The 14,283-nt window shown below is 36.9% G+C and overlaps 3 protein-coding genes and 1 long non-coding RNA gene across 8 annotated transcripts in view; all 4 read left to right on the top strand.

Moving 5' to 3' along the window:
• The first annotated feature begins 1,959 nt into the window (after positions 1–1,959).
• LOC108084656 (monocarboxylate transporter 7) lies at positions 1,960–5,629 on the top strand. Its single transcript, XM_017180974.3, has 5 exons — positions 1,960–2,082; positions 2,445–3,521; positions 4,850–4,994; positions 5,064–5,184; positions 5,244–5,629. The coding sequence occupies exons 1-5, from the start codon at positions 1,984–1,986 to the stop codon at positions 5,506–5,508; spliced, it is 1,707 nt and encodes a 568-aa protein (XP_017036463.1). The 5' UTR covers positions 1,960–1,983; the 3' UTR covers positions 5,509–5,629.
• A 1,120-nt stretch (positions 5,630–6,749) lies between these two features.
• Positions 6,750–7,540, top strand: Tim8 (translocase of inner membrane 8). Its single transcript, XM_017180933.3, has 2 exons — positions 6,750–6,945; positions 7,011–7,540. The coding sequence occupies exons 1-2, from the start codon at positions 6,856–6,858 to the stop codon at positions 7,179–7,181; spliced, it is 261 nt and encodes an 86-aa protein (XP_017036422.1). The 5' UTR covers positions 6,750–6,855; the 3' UTR covers positions 7,182–7,540.
• A 1,119-nt stretch (positions 7,541–8,659) lies between these two features.
• On the top strand, positions 8,660–9,697 carry LOC108084643 (uncharacterized). 2 transcript variants are annotated; one of them, XR_011445642.1, is made up of 3 exons: positions 8,660–8,817; positions 8,882–9,189; positions 9,245–9,697. It is a non-coding gene; the product is annotated as an uncharacterized lncRNA (long non-coding RNA). The 2 variants fall into 2 exon arrangements; XR_011445643.1 differs by having other exon boundaries at positions 8,700–8,832.
• A 452-nt stretch (positions 9,698–10,149) lies between these two features.
• dlg1 (discs large 1) overlaps positions 10,150–14,283 on the top strand; it is a 48,552-nt gene continuing 44,418 nt past the window's right edge. For 2 of the 4 annotated variants that reach the window (XM_017180963.3, XM_017180952.3), the window contains exon 1: positions 10,326–10,341. The gene's annotated coding sequence lies outside the window, so the exon portion shown is untranslated. Of the gene's footprint in view, positions 10,342–14,283 lie in introns of all 4 variants that reach the window. The other 2 variants (XM_017180956.3, XM_017180951.3) reach the window with 2 other exon arrangements.

The raw sequence follows: 14,283 nt of genomic DNA, 5'->3' as shown, positions 1-14,283 counted from the left end.
TCATTTAATAAGGGCTCATGAACTGGGTTAGTTCTGAGATAAAACTTTTGGAATATATATATATATATTATGGCGCTGATATAATATAACTAAGAAGGTATGCTGGGAAATATGGGGAATAGATCGCTTTAAAAGTTTATATTTATATTTCGATATATATACATCTATAATCGATATATAATTTAACGTTGCCATTTGATAAGTCGTTATTCTCTTTGATATATCTGAACAATAAAATCGAATAAATAAGCAAATAAATTATATTTAGTTGTTAAGTTGTTTAATATTGATATTTTAAAGTTAAATTCAATCATTTTTGATATTTAATATTTCTATATAAATTTTATGATTTTTTCAACCAGTTTTTTTTATTATTTTTCATTATTTCTATATATTATTCATTTCTATATATCAACGTTGACTTTATTTTTCAATATGAGTTTTCTTCTTGTAGCCTTAGGAATAACTTTTTTAATAAATAAATTAGTTAAATAAATAATTAATTAAATATTGGAGGCAAAAGTTTTGTCGATTTATGATAGCCTTTCCAGATATATATTTTGTGCGCTCTAAAATAATGATAATAGCAGAAATATCGATATACAGGTATTGTAGTTTGACGTGAAAATCGATTTATAAATCGACATAATCGATCAAGAAAAGTAGCAATTAAATTAAAAATATAAAACTATACATGATCGTTATTTCAGATATATATTTTTTGCACTCTGAAATAATAATAATAGCAGAAATATCGATGTATTGGTATTGTAACCAAGTTTGACGTGAAAATCGATATATAAATCGACATAATCGATCAAGAAATGTAGCAAATAAATTAAATATAAAAAAAATATATATATATTTATTTAATATATATATATATTTAATTAATTTTAATATTTATAGAAATATTTTTTTTTTTAAACAAAGTAAATCGAAAGTTTATGATTTTATTAATATGATTTTGCTTGAAATATTTATGTCTATATATTATAGAGATTTATTTTATCAATATGCATTTTGAACTCTAGAGATAATCTTTAATACATATATTTCCCTACCTTGTTATTCATATTTTTCCTTATTTTAAATTTGTTTTATAATTTCTTATTATTACATTATTACCGCCCTTTCTTTGTATTTAAAACTATGAAAGCCACACCTTTGAATGTTACAAATTCCTCAACCTTATCTCTGGACCGCCTTTATCACTTTCACATTTCTGTAGCCAGCCAGCATCATCATCATCACCTGCTCCTACTTACTATGAAATCACCCCGAGTTCCAGTTAAAACCCACTCGATTATAGCCATTCATTATCATAATTATCGCGGCAGAGGGTAAACATTCCGTTTGGAAGTCATTTATAGGATAGAGTTGAGGGCAGAAGAGCCTCGCACATGCGTGCAAACAAATGTAATGCGTGAAGAATAAATTTAAGTTTGTATAAATTATGCACATGAAATCCCCTGATGCTGTAAATCTACAGAGAAGACCCACTGCCTAGGGAATTAGTTGTTCTACTGCCAGTTCTGGGAGAATTCTTATCAGCGGCACCTTGTATTTCGATATGGAAACAGCGTAAATGATAAAGATCCAAAAAGCAAAAAAGACATAGCTCGAAATTATTTCCGTTATTTGAAATTGTAATATTACAATTACAAATGGAATTTTGGAAAGGTAGCAATGCTTCCGTCAAAGGCATACAAGTGCACTGCAAGGAGCCACATATCTATCCTAATCTTATCAACCGTTTAGATGCCACTAAGCCAGTTCGTAAACCTTCGCCATAAGAAGCTTAGCTTGGCCATAAAAGAGACCCCGAGGTGCGATAAGCGGGCAATCGAGGAGGCGGCTACTGGAAGATTGATATCTTGGCAAATACAGATAGAGACTACCTACTTCTGGGATGTGCCCTAGAATGATGCCAGAGGCAGTGGCAATCACTTGCCGCCCATCAGCCCGCGGAGCAGCATCCAGATGAAGAAGAGCAGCAGCAGCAACAACAAGGCCTATAGGCTGGAGGCCCCCGATGGCGGCTGGGGTATCCTTGTCTGCATTGGCATGGCCCTGCCCTTTGTAAGTGCATTTTTTGTTTTTTTTTTTTCAAAGATAAATAATTATATACCTATTTTTTTAAGTGGCTTATACGTGGTTTACTCAAGTTGAAGTGTTTAAAAAATCCTAAGAATTTGCATTTTTAAATTTTCATTCTTATTTAAGTTTCAAAATAAAATCTTTAATAATTTACTTCTTTAAAGCAATTCAAGCATAGTTTCAACTCTTTTCAACCGTCATTTTTTAATATTTCCTTAAATTAAAATAATTTTATGCCAAATTAAGGCCTCAAGATATATCTTAAATATTATTATATCTTACAAATTATTTAAATCGAATATAACTCACCCGATCTCAAACACCATACCTTTCCCCTTCTACAGACCAGCGCTCTGGCGGCTCTGCCCTCGTTTGGCCTCGTCTTCGGAGACTTCCTCAAGAGCATTGGTGCGGAGACGAGTGCCATGGCCATTATAACCAGCGCCTTCTTCTCATCGATGAGCTTTGCGGGGCTGTTCTCGGGCTCCCTGTTCCAGCGATTCGGAATGCGGCAGGTGGGGGTTGTCGGGGGCACACTGTACTTCCTGGGCACCGGACTGCAGCTGTTTGCCACCTCCACGCTGCACTTGCTGCTGGCCTTCAGCCTCATCCAGGGTCTGGCCTTCGGCCTGATGGTGCCCACCTGCTATACGACCTTCAATCATTATTTCGTAAAGAACCGCGTGATGTGGATGAGCTTCGCCCAGACCCTGATCGGCTTGGGTTCGATGCTTTACCCCATTGTTATGCAGAAGCTGCTGCATTGGTATGGATTCCGAGGTTGCCTGCTCATCCTCACAGGCATCAATGCCCATGCGGTGCTTGGGATGCTGGTGATGCATCCCGTCGAGTGGCACATGCGCCGGGTGCCCATATCCCCGGAGGAGGCGGCGGAGGAACTAGTGCCACTGCAGGAGCTGCCGGTGGCGGTGGCGGTGAAACCTACAACAGTGGTGGTGCGCGTGCAGCCAGAGACGCCGCTGAAGCCATCCAAAGAGGAGCCAATATTTCTGGCCACACCTGCCGCCGATCCCCCGGCCACCGCTGCCAGCGCTCGACGCCTCTCCCACGCCGAGGAGCACATGCTAAGGGTGCACTCCAGTCGGGCCTCGAGCATTACCAGCCTGGGCAACTGGTCTGGCCCGGTGGTGGTCAGTGACGCGTCCCCACAAATGACGCACAGCCGGCAGGCCTCACGTCGCACCTCCATGTTGGCAGCGGGAGCAGGCGGAGCCGTACAGGAGGCTCCTGATGCCGTCAAGAAGGACTGGGTGCGCAGGGTCGTCGACTTTCTCGATCTGACGCTACTCAAGAAGCCCGTCTATGTGAACATCGTGCTAGGCATCACCTTTGCCCTGTACTCCGACATCACCTTCTTCACCATGCAGCCGGTCTACTTGTTCGAGCTGGGCTACAGCAAGGTAAGGGAATATAAAATTTAAAATTAATTAATTTTCACTTCATTTAATTTCGAAAAAAAAGAAGAAACAACGAAATTATTCACTTAAAAAATAGAAAAAAACATGTTCTTTCACGTGACTCCACATTTTTTAACAAAGCTTGCGCATGCGCAGCGTCACTTGTTATCCCTTTCTAGCACACACTTTTTTCCAAGAAAAATGTTTTTCCGCTTTTGGCTTCAGTTTCTGTCGTGTTTTATGTGTATTTTTACGGGTATTTTATATAAAATTTGAGTTTAACTTAAAAAAAAAAACGATTCAGTTTTGTGGACTTCTTAGTTTTTATTTTAAAAACTAAAATTTTCAACCGCAAATTCTTTCATAAAAAAAATGGCTAAGTGGCTGCTGGTGATTTCCGCCATGTTTTATATGTAAATGTACTATTTAAAATATTCTAGTTTAATTTAGAAAAAAACGTATCCAGTTTTGGAGACTTCTTAGTTTTTTTTCTAAAACTAATATTTTCAACAGCAATTTCTTTCACACAAAAAAATTACGAAAATTTATGTCTGCGTTTAGCTTTCGGCAATTTCGGCCATGTTTTATTTGTATTAGTAATATATTTTTTATTTAATATAGTTTACCTTAGTTTTAATTTTAATGACATAATATTTTCAGCCGCAAATTCTTTCACTTAAAAAAAATGGCGCCCGTTTACTTTGAGAATTCATTTTTAACTGAATTTTTTCCAGATAACCAATTAATTTCCCATCTTTTCTTTAGTTTCCTTTAAATTGAGAGCCACTTTTAATGATTTGCTTATATTGTCAATATTATTAACAATTTTACAAACCAATTTGTTCACTTATAAAAAAATACAAAAAATTCCGACTATTCACTTTGAGAGTCAATTTGAACTGCCAAAAATTTTCACTGAGCTTGCGCAGCGACGCCGAACGAACGATGCGTCAAAAAGGAATCGCGAGAACTGTGATATATAGCTATCGCATTCTAACGCACACGTTTATACTAGAAAAACGAATGCCTCACGAATGCTCAGCCTGCTTCGCTATAGCTATTTCGCTCTAATTGGTGCAAGGCACTGGCCATTCACGAATTAGAAGCAACAAAGGCGTTCATTCTACCAATACAACGATGAATAGAAAAGTTATTTTTCATTGCAAATTATTCATTAAAAGCTTTAAGGAATTATGCTAGGTTATTAAGCAAAATGTGGAGATATCATAAAGAAAAGTTATTCCTTAATATTTTATAAGGAATATGCATAATTAGCATACAAAAAAATGTTACAAATTGGACATGCTTAAACATGTTTCGTTCTTATTTAGGTGGACACTGCCACCATCATAGCCATTGGAGCCGCCGCCGACTTGACATCCCGCATATTCCTGGCCGTCACCGCCGTGTGCATCCAAGTTCCGTCACGCTACATTTACCTGGCCGGAGCGGTCTTTACGGTCTTTGCCAGATTTGGTTGGTCAATAACACCAGTTGTTCCTGGATTGGTTTACTAAATATTGTCATATTTTTTGATTCCCTTAGTTTTCAATGGCATCACCGAGTTTGTGGGAATGGCCTGCATCACGGCTGTAATCGGATTCCTGCGCACCTGGCTCCATGTCCCACTGCCATTGGTCTTTGCAGACTATCTGCCCAAGGAGAGGTACACAAGTTCTCTGAACCATTAAAGTTATAATATTAATTTTTAAAATATTTCTATAGATTCGCCACCGGTTACGGCCTGTTCATGTTCACCCAGGGCAATGCCATGTTCCTAATTGGCCCCATTGTGGGCATTATTCGTGACAAGACCCAGAACTATATCCTGGTCTTTCACATTCTCAATGCCTTTATGATCCTGTGCGCCGTTCCCTGGGTCATCGAGGTGCTCATCGTCAAGTTCAGGAGGCGCAATAAGATCGAACGTGACAATGCGGACCACGAGGAGGTGGAGGTGGACAACGGACGCAGTGCCATGGTTCATTGACAGCTGAAATATAGCGAATTGTTCCTGCTAAGAAATCATAAGCCGTAAACAAACTTTTTAGCTCTTTGCCCAAAACTCCTTAGTTAGTAAAATATAACAAGTCTATTAAAAACAAAAATATGTATTTTGTATTTAATATACATATACCTTAGTTACTTATTTATTTTATTTTTATATATTAATTTTAAGGGGACGTTCTTGAAATCGTTATTTTCTTTGGTGGATTTTGGAACTAGTTCCACTTGAGCATTTGATTCACAAACGACTTTCATTTGCAAGGGAACCTTCATTGTTACACAACATTTTAATTAAACGCACACGTTTTTATTTAATTTATTCAAAAAGCCCGCTTAACTGAACGAATAAATAAAAATACTCCGTTTTCAGTATATTAAGCAGTTTAGTATTTATCAACTAAACTAGCTAAACTTATACGGTCTTCCCACACAGCGCATTTGTGAGGAACGTTTGGGATTTTTCACAAATGTGAAACTCGTGTTCCCACACAACATTAAAGAGCATTTAGCATCCGAACAGCTGATCGATCAGCTGTGGCTCATGAAAACGTAAACAAAGGCTGTCGAATTGGCAGTTGCAAATTTGAAATGGAGCATTTACCAACTATTTTGGCTGTTGTACAACAGCAAAAGGCACAGATTGCGTCAGAATTTATCCGCAATAAATTTAAATGTATTAAATGACAAGGAATTTTAGTTTTTCTAATGATTTTTCTCTAACAAAGAGCAAATTCCCCGAAGAGTGTCTATAGGTGGTATAGGCATCCAAAATCTTTAAAATAAGGTAGAGGTAGGCGGTTTATATTAAATAGTAACAATTGGGGACATATTGGGGTAAGAATATACAGAAAAAACGCCAACATCTATTTTGCGCATGCTTGTAGCTTTGGCGCCACGTTTTAAATTCCATATCTCATTTGTTTCTCGCCAAGTGTGTATACACTTTCGTAGTGTTGGTCAAATTAAGAAGAAGAATCAGAGTTGCACCGAAGAACTATCGCCTAACTATCGCCAAACAAACCGTGGTTAGATTTTAATGCTGAACTAACGCCGGGCCATTTGGGAAAATTCGGAACGGCAAAACCTTATGGAGCATTTGTTCAACGGATGCTACATGCGCTTTAACGCTGTGTGGGAAGACCCTATTAACGAATAAATGAAAATACCCAGTTTTTCAGTAGATTCTAACGTTTGGTATTTATCAACAGGCTCTGGTCACACTTACGCCGACAGCTGGCACTGCCTCTCCGCCTTTATATAACCTCAAACATAATATTACAAAAGTATCCAATTCCTTTGTATTCGCCAAGATTGTTCAATAAAAATCACCATGTCCGAGTTCGAGAACCTGGCCGGCAGCGACAAGGAGCTGCAGGAGTTCCTCATGATCGAGAAACAGAAGGCACAGGTCAATGCTCAGGTAAATTCCACTTCGCCAAGAATCCTCCGCCACCCAAAATAATAACAATCGCACTTTGTGCACAGATTCACGAATTCAACGAGATCTGCTGGGAAAAGTGCATCGGGAAACCGAGCAACAAGCTGGACAGCGCCACCGAGACATGCCTGAGCAATTGCGTGGACCGCTTCATTGACACCTCGCTGCTCATTACCCAGCGCTTCGCCCAGATGCTCCAGAAGCACGTCGGCGAATAGTAGGGATTCCGGGAGAGCCAGGTGTGCCAGGAACCCATGGGGCTTCCTCCACAGCAGTCCTACTGTTAAATCTATTCTTAAACACTAAATTTATCATGTAAGCCCACACACACATATTTTTTTTTGTCGTGACGTGCAATCTCCAAGCCTCGCCACCTGCCATGTGCCCGGACAGAAGGAGCAGAGTTTCCATTAACCGCCTGCTGCCGCCACATCCGGGACCAAGGAGTGTGCGGGGTGCTAGCACCAGTGCCGGAGGAATTGAAAGTCCCTGTAACATATTTCTAACGTTTCAACGGCACCGACACTCTGAAAAATACAAAAAATAAATTCAATTTGCGTTGTATGTTATCCAAGAATGTGGTTTTTTGCCCTATATTACCTTGAAATATTCCAAAACTGTTTGTTAAAATAGCAGTAAATTAATTACAGTGCAGGCTCCGTGATTATTTTATTAGTTTATAAGCTACAAAGAACTTTTAGTGGAGGGAATTTAACAGTTAAAATATTTTATTTTGAGGCAAGATATGTTTTTAACTAACGTTTTTTATTTGCATTTGAATAATTCAGTTTAAAGATTAGAGTAAATTATACAAAATATCCTTGGGAAAGTCAATCACCTCTTAAACTGAGCTAACATTATATAAATTATAACCTTTTTAAGGGGTTATATACAGTTGTGATAGTCGAAAAAGTCGATTTTTTTTTTATTGCATATTCTTAAAGTATATACTGTTGAGAATACTCTCACAAATATTTATAACGATCGGAGCATTACAACCGAAGTTGTAGCTATTTATAGCGCACGACATGCACGGCGGCCAGAACAAACTTGAAACTTTAAACGCGATTATCTCAGAATCGTTTTTTTCGAAGTTACCTTTGCGGTGGACACGATTACTAAAAAACTATTAATCCGATCAACACCAAATTTTGACCACTTATTTATTATCTCAAAAACTAGTCCGTGAACGAAGGATTTTTAATTTTTTTGAAAACTTCCTTTTTTAGAGCATTAAAACGGAAAATTTTACCCCTTAAAAAGGACATTTTTTGTTAAAATCGTCGCCATTTTTTTTTTAATCAAAATTCTTACAAATCCTTCGTTCACGGACTAGTTTTTGAGATAATAAATAAGTGGTCAAAATTTGGTGTTGATCGGATTAATAGTTTTTTAGTAATCGTGTCCACCGCAAAGGTAACTTCGAAAAAAACGATTCTGAGATAATCGCGTTTAAAGTTTCAAGTTTGTTCTGGCCGCCGTGCATGTCGGGCGCTATAAATAGCTACAACTTCGGTTCTAATGCTCCGATCGTTATGAATTTTTGTGAGAGTATTCTCAACAGTATATACTTTAAGAATAAGCAATAAAAAAAAATCGACTTTTTCGACTATCACAACTGTATATAACCCCTTAAGCCAAAATAAACAAAATTCGTAGTATGCCATGGCTATTTGTCCAAAAAAGCTGAGATCCTAGTAGTACCTGACATTACTGTCACAAGTCATCTACGTCGGCATTCATATACGTTTCGTCAGTATTCATTCACAATCAAGACAGTACGGTCAGTAAAATAATAATTCGAAAATTTTCAAATCTTATAAGAAGCGTAAAGCGAATAACTTGTTTTTGAAAGTTTGTACAAAATTTGTAAGTTATTTTAAATTTCCTTTTTAAATTATTACTGTTGATTTTCCAGTACCAATGGGGGAGGGCGAAAAAAAGGCCTTCAGATTGTTTCTGCGGGAGTACATTAAAGTGCATCCCGGCATGGAACGAGAAGACTTAAACTGGAAAGGAATCAATGCGTGGGGCAGGCTGAACCCTTCGCAAAAGGAGATGTTTGTGGAGAAATCTACGTTTGAAGGGCCAAAGGAAGCGAAGCCCAACGTCATTCAAGTACCTCCCCTCGATCCTAATGGTAATAAAGCAGAAAAAAATGAAGATCCCAAAAATCCAAGTCTCGATCTCAATGTAATTCCTAATTATTTCCGTAATCTTATTCCGGTAAGTACTGAAACTAAATATTAAATAATTTAAACTTGATCATAGAACTTCAAAGTACCTCAATGATGTTGATCCGGAGGAAATACCCCAAAAAGAGGAAAGTCAGGTGCAGAAAAAGGTAACTATACCTCGTATCTCCATCGCCGCTGCACGTAAAAGAAAACAAGCAACAAAAAAACGGGCAACAAAAACAATCAAGAAGATAGCCGAAAAAGGGAAAAAAAGGGCAACGAAAAAGTCTCCTAAGAAGTTGCCAAAAAAGAAAAGATCGCCTAAAAAGGCACAAAAAAGGGTACCGAAACCAACATAAAATAAGGAATATTGGGGAAAGAGAATATGGGGGATTTCAAGAAGCCTGCGAACCCTAACAACTGTAATGTAACCAAACTTTTTATGGGACTTCTATGAATATGCGGATTTGGGAGATTACTTTAGGACTCGTGACTTGTATTTCTACATGTATTTGGGCCAATCTAAAATTTAAATTAAAAATTAAATTATATGTAAATTGAAATCCTCTTTTTTTTAAATGATGTATTTTTAAAACAGAATACCCTGATAATAAATATCGTTAAGAGACAGAACCAGAGTTCATCAGTGGCTCATCTCTAGTTCATCAGTGGTTCGATAAAACTGGCTATCGTTTATCGTTTACCTCGATAAAAATTAAATAAAAGGAGAAATAAAATAAATGCAAAGCCTTATCTGTTTCATTTACCTATGTATTGGATTCCGAATATATATATATGAAGGTATATATATATTTAATTCTCTTGCCGCCGCCAATTTGAAATTGCCGGGTGGCGGCAAGAATCGGGGGTGAGATTCCAATTGGCTGGGCGGCTGGTAACACTGTTCCAACTAGAACTAGTGCTGCCTTATTTTATTCCCGTGAGCAGAGCCAGAAAACCGTAATATATTGTAAATCGCTTCTCGCCAACGTGCTCTCCACGCGAAACGAGGCCGCTAATTATTTATATTAAACACAAAATGCCCGAAGGCTGTGCCAAACGCATGTCCTTTTTGGTGTCCTGAGTGTGTGTGTGTGTGTGTGTGCGAAACGTTAAAAATATATACACGGTCTCCGGTCGGTGCAAAATAAAAGAAAAAAGAAAAAAATAACGAAAAAAGAAAGGCAAAAGCAGGAGTCAAGTAAAGTTTAGCACAAAAAGGATGTGGGAAAACCAGTCGAGGTTACCTTTCCTTGATTTGCGGCTGGGATATAACAAGAAAAAATGAGAATTTACCTCTTTTTCTGCTCTTCTTTTTTGTGGTCCTTTTTTTCCTGTGTGTGTGTGTGTGTGTGTGTGTGCGTGCGTGTGTGTATGCAAGGGATGTTGTGCCTGACAGTGTTGTTGTTGTTGTTACAGATGATATAAAGAAAGTACAGGAAAAACGGCACGTGTGTGTGTTCCAGCTGATATATATGTTTTTTTTTTGCGTGTATTGACACTGCAGTTGCAGTTGCAGTGGGTTGCATTTGTGTGTGTGTGCTTGGAGCATATATATGTATATATGCAGCATCCCTATCTGTCACTGTGTGTGTTTGTGTGCAAATTTTTGTATTAATAAGTTTAAAATGCTCTTTCCGCTCGCTCTCACTCCTTGTGTTTGGCTCGCTCTCTTAGGCTCTCTCTGGCTCTTTGCATACATTTAGAGTGTGTGTGTGTATGTGTGTTATTTTATTGTAGTATCTGTTTTTTTGTTGTTATTTTTTTCGGTTAGTCTATAAATAACACGCACACATAATAATTATGCTGCGGCTGAATAATTAATCACCGCGTATCTGGCGCCCCAGTTCTCTTTGGCCGCTTTCTCTCTTTTTTCGGCTTTCCAAACGTTTTTCCCCTCATTTAACACACACACACACATACTCGCACTCCGGATCCCCACTAACTGTACAACTAAAGCGACAACGGCAACGGCAACGACAACTACAACTACAACTACGACAACAACAACAAGAACATCTAGCGGGAGCGCATAGAGGCGACATGTCAAGGTCAGAAGTCCAGGCCAGGCGAAACGTCAATCCGCAACGGTTAATATCTCGCTGCCAGTGCGTGTGTGTGCGTGCGAGTGTGTGGAATTGAGTGTTTATTGCATATGCTGCTGTCTCATCTCCTCTCCCGCTGCATACTTTTCTGCGTTCGCGCCTGCAGCAGTCATACACGTGTGTGTGTGTATGTAGGGTCCTGGTGCACATGAACAGTGATCGCCAAGTTAAAACGTTCAAAATGTATATTTTTTGTTTGTTTTATATAATTTACAGAAGATAGCAAACGATCTGATAAAAAAGAGGTTTATCTGAAAGAAGACTTTTATCCTGTATTGGATCCTTTGTATTTGTATATTTGATTTCCGCTTGATATTCCTAACTTGTTAGGTGTTTTAAAGTATATATGTATTTCCTGATCTTAGAATATGAATTAAATATATTTACATATATAAAAGCCCCTTTAATACGTTCAATAATATTAATATTTAATTTTATATTATAAATATTTAGTTTTTAAATTTTTCTTATATGACACGAAAATAGGCTATATAATTGTGCCCAGATGTGTGGATGTGTGAGCCCAGGTGCGTGCGTGTGAGTATTGCTCTTTCTCTCTCTCTTTCTCTCTCGCTCTATGTGTGTGCATATCAATTATACGACGTGTGTGCGCCCGAGAAAAAATAAAATAAAACCAGGGAAAAGTGCTTTCAGCGCCTGAAAGACATTAAAAATAGGAAACAAATGACGCACATAAATTGAACGTATAGAAATCCAACTCGACCCACCACAGAAAATAGTGCGGAGGGGGCAGATAATAACAATAATAACCATAATAATAAGCGGTACGCAATTCCCAAAGGTGATTGAACCCGCCACGGCCATCGTTACCGTTGCCCCTGTTACTGTTATTATTATTATTATTATTTTTATTATGTATGTTATTGTTGTTGTTGTTGTTTTTGATGCGGGTTCTTTTCTAGTTTCGAGTCGTTCTGCATTTTTCTTCGATTGTTTTTTCATTTAATTCGCGGAGACAACATTAGAAAGAGTGAGTGAGTGAGTGTGTGTGTGCAAGGATTCTCGTCCTGTCTGTCTGGAAAAGGTCCCTCTCGACAATTTCCCTTTGTTGCACAGAGCAATTTATGTAATAATTCAATTCCAAACAAACAAAATTTGAAGAATCCAGGCTAATGGATCAATTTAAACCGCAATTGGCCTTATTTTTTATGTAATAAATCCTGGGAAGGAACTATATAGGTTACAAGGGATATATTCCTGATGAAATTTTCTATTATAAAAAAATATTAACCTCGGTTTAATTATGGATATTTTTAGTTTTTCATTACATTATTTACAAAATTGTATTATTTACCAAACTCAATTTAATATTCCCAAACTGATTTCTTCAAAATATTTGACTTCCTTTTCCATTTTTGAGACTACCCCAACTCGTAATGTATTGTTCGATTTGTTTATTCCTTTTTCCATAAACAAAAACGGTCTAAAGTTTAATAACATTGCATTTGTTTGGTATTCATGGAAATAAACAAATAGTCATCATAGTTTTTTGTTTATTAATTATTGAACTTAGCTTAGGAAAACAAACAAAATTATTTTAAATTGATTTAATTGTAAATAATTTCTAAATATTTGTATAAATAATGGTTTAAATTTAATATCTTCATATTCTAAAGTATTAATTAATTGGGTTCTGGGTATAAAAATGTATTGAACTAAACTATTTATTTATTTCCTACTATTTGCTCTAATGCCGGGGACTGGGGCAACTGTCGAAAGGGAGCGACCCAACCAGATACATCCTATACAGGCGGCATATGTACCTATATATGTACATATATGCAAACATTAATTGTTGGACGGGCACAACCGACGACTGAGAATCATCGCTCGGTTCGGTCGGGAGAGAGGGTCGAGAGGGTCGAGAGGCGAGAGGAGAGAGGAGAGAGCTGTTGGCCAGGCGGACACAGACAGAGGGCCAAAAGCAGAGGCACCGTTATTGCCTCAGTTGGACGTGTGTCTGTGTGCGGTGCGGGTGTGCGGAAATTTCGAATTTCGTATATTCGGATTTTCGGTTTTTCGAACTGGCGGCGACCCAATGTAACAAGTTAAAAGACCAACAACAAGAATAGCTTCAAACTTTGACATTTCACCTTTTTCACTCTTCTTTTTTTTCGTTGTCTGTGTGTGTGCGAGTGACTTCTACTCCTTTTTTTTTTTTGTTAACTAGAGCAACAATAAAGCTGCAACAATTTGCTGAAATAGCAAAAAAAAACCTGGGGAGGGGGCGAAAAAAATATGTAAATAAAATCAGCTCGACAATGGCGATCGCAAGACGAAAGAAAAACAGAAACAGAAACAAAACAACAATTCGGGGCGACGAGACGATGCGAGAATTTCGAAATCGCCGCTATTTGTTTCATTTTAATTTTTTTGCTTCCTAAAATATGAGTGCGCTGTGTCTGAGAAAAAAGTAAAAAAAAAAAAAAAAAATTAAAAAAATAAATACGGTTGCCACTTGAGAGAAAGAAATGCGACAAAATGAATCTAAATTTATTTGGAATAAAATTTGAGTCCCAAAAAATATGTATATTTTCAAATACAAAATACAAAATTAAAATGTAAAATGATTTCTTAATTTAAAAAAAATAGGTAAAAAGTCTTGCAAAATAATTATAAACAAAGTGAAATGTAAACCAAAGTTTACAGAGGATTACAGAGGCTTTTAAAGGATTTAACTATTTTTTAAATATTTTTGTAAGTGAAGAAACTAATGAAAAATATAAATATATTTTGCTAATCAAATTTCAGACCACTTAAAATATCGTTAAAAGTATTTTTTGTATAAAATATTTTCATCAGTTTTTTAATATTAATTTTCTGTTTTTACAAGAGTTTTGCAATTGCTTAAATAATTTATTCAAAACAAATTCCTTATGGATATTAAGGATATTTTTAAAATGTTTTCAGGTTAGATCAACTTTATTTAAATGTATTTCAATGCGGTTTTATAATTTTGTATCTCTTGTTTTTGGTTAAAAATTAGTTTTGCAATATTTTTATTTATTTTTGAATAA

The sequence above is a fragment of the Drosophila kikkawai genome, chromosome X (assembly GCF_030179895.1).
Source record: "Drosophila kikkawai strain 14028-0561.14 chromosome X, DkikHiC1v2, whole genome shotgun sequence".
NCBI classification, from domain to species: domain Eukaryota; kingdom Metazoa; phylum Arthropoda; class Insecta; order Diptera; family Drosophilidae; genus Drosophila; species Drosophila kikkawai.
This window is presented reverse-complemented; position numbering and strand designations above follow the sequence as displayed.

Coding starts and splice junctions, on each gene's coding strand:
- LOC108084656 (XM_017180974.3), top strand. CDS start 1,984: ATGAAGAAGAGCAGCAGCAGCAACAACAAGGCCTATAGGCTGGAGGCC. Junction 2,083..2,444: donor TTGGCATGGCCCTGCCCTTT/GTAAGTGCATTT, acceptor CCCCTTCTACAG/ACCAGCGCTCTGGCGGCTCT. Junction 3,522..4,849: donor TCGAGCTGGGCTACAGCAAG/GTAAGGGAATAT, acceptor GTTCTTATTTAG/GTGGACACTGCCACCATCAT.
- Tim8 (XM_017180933.3), top strand. CDS start 6,856: ATGTCCGAGTTCGAGAACCTGGCCGGCAGCGACAAGGAGCTGCAGGAG. Junction 6,946..7,010: donor AGGCACAGGTCAATGCTCAG/GTAAATTCCACT, acceptor CTTTGTGCACAG/ATTCACGAATTCAACGAGAT.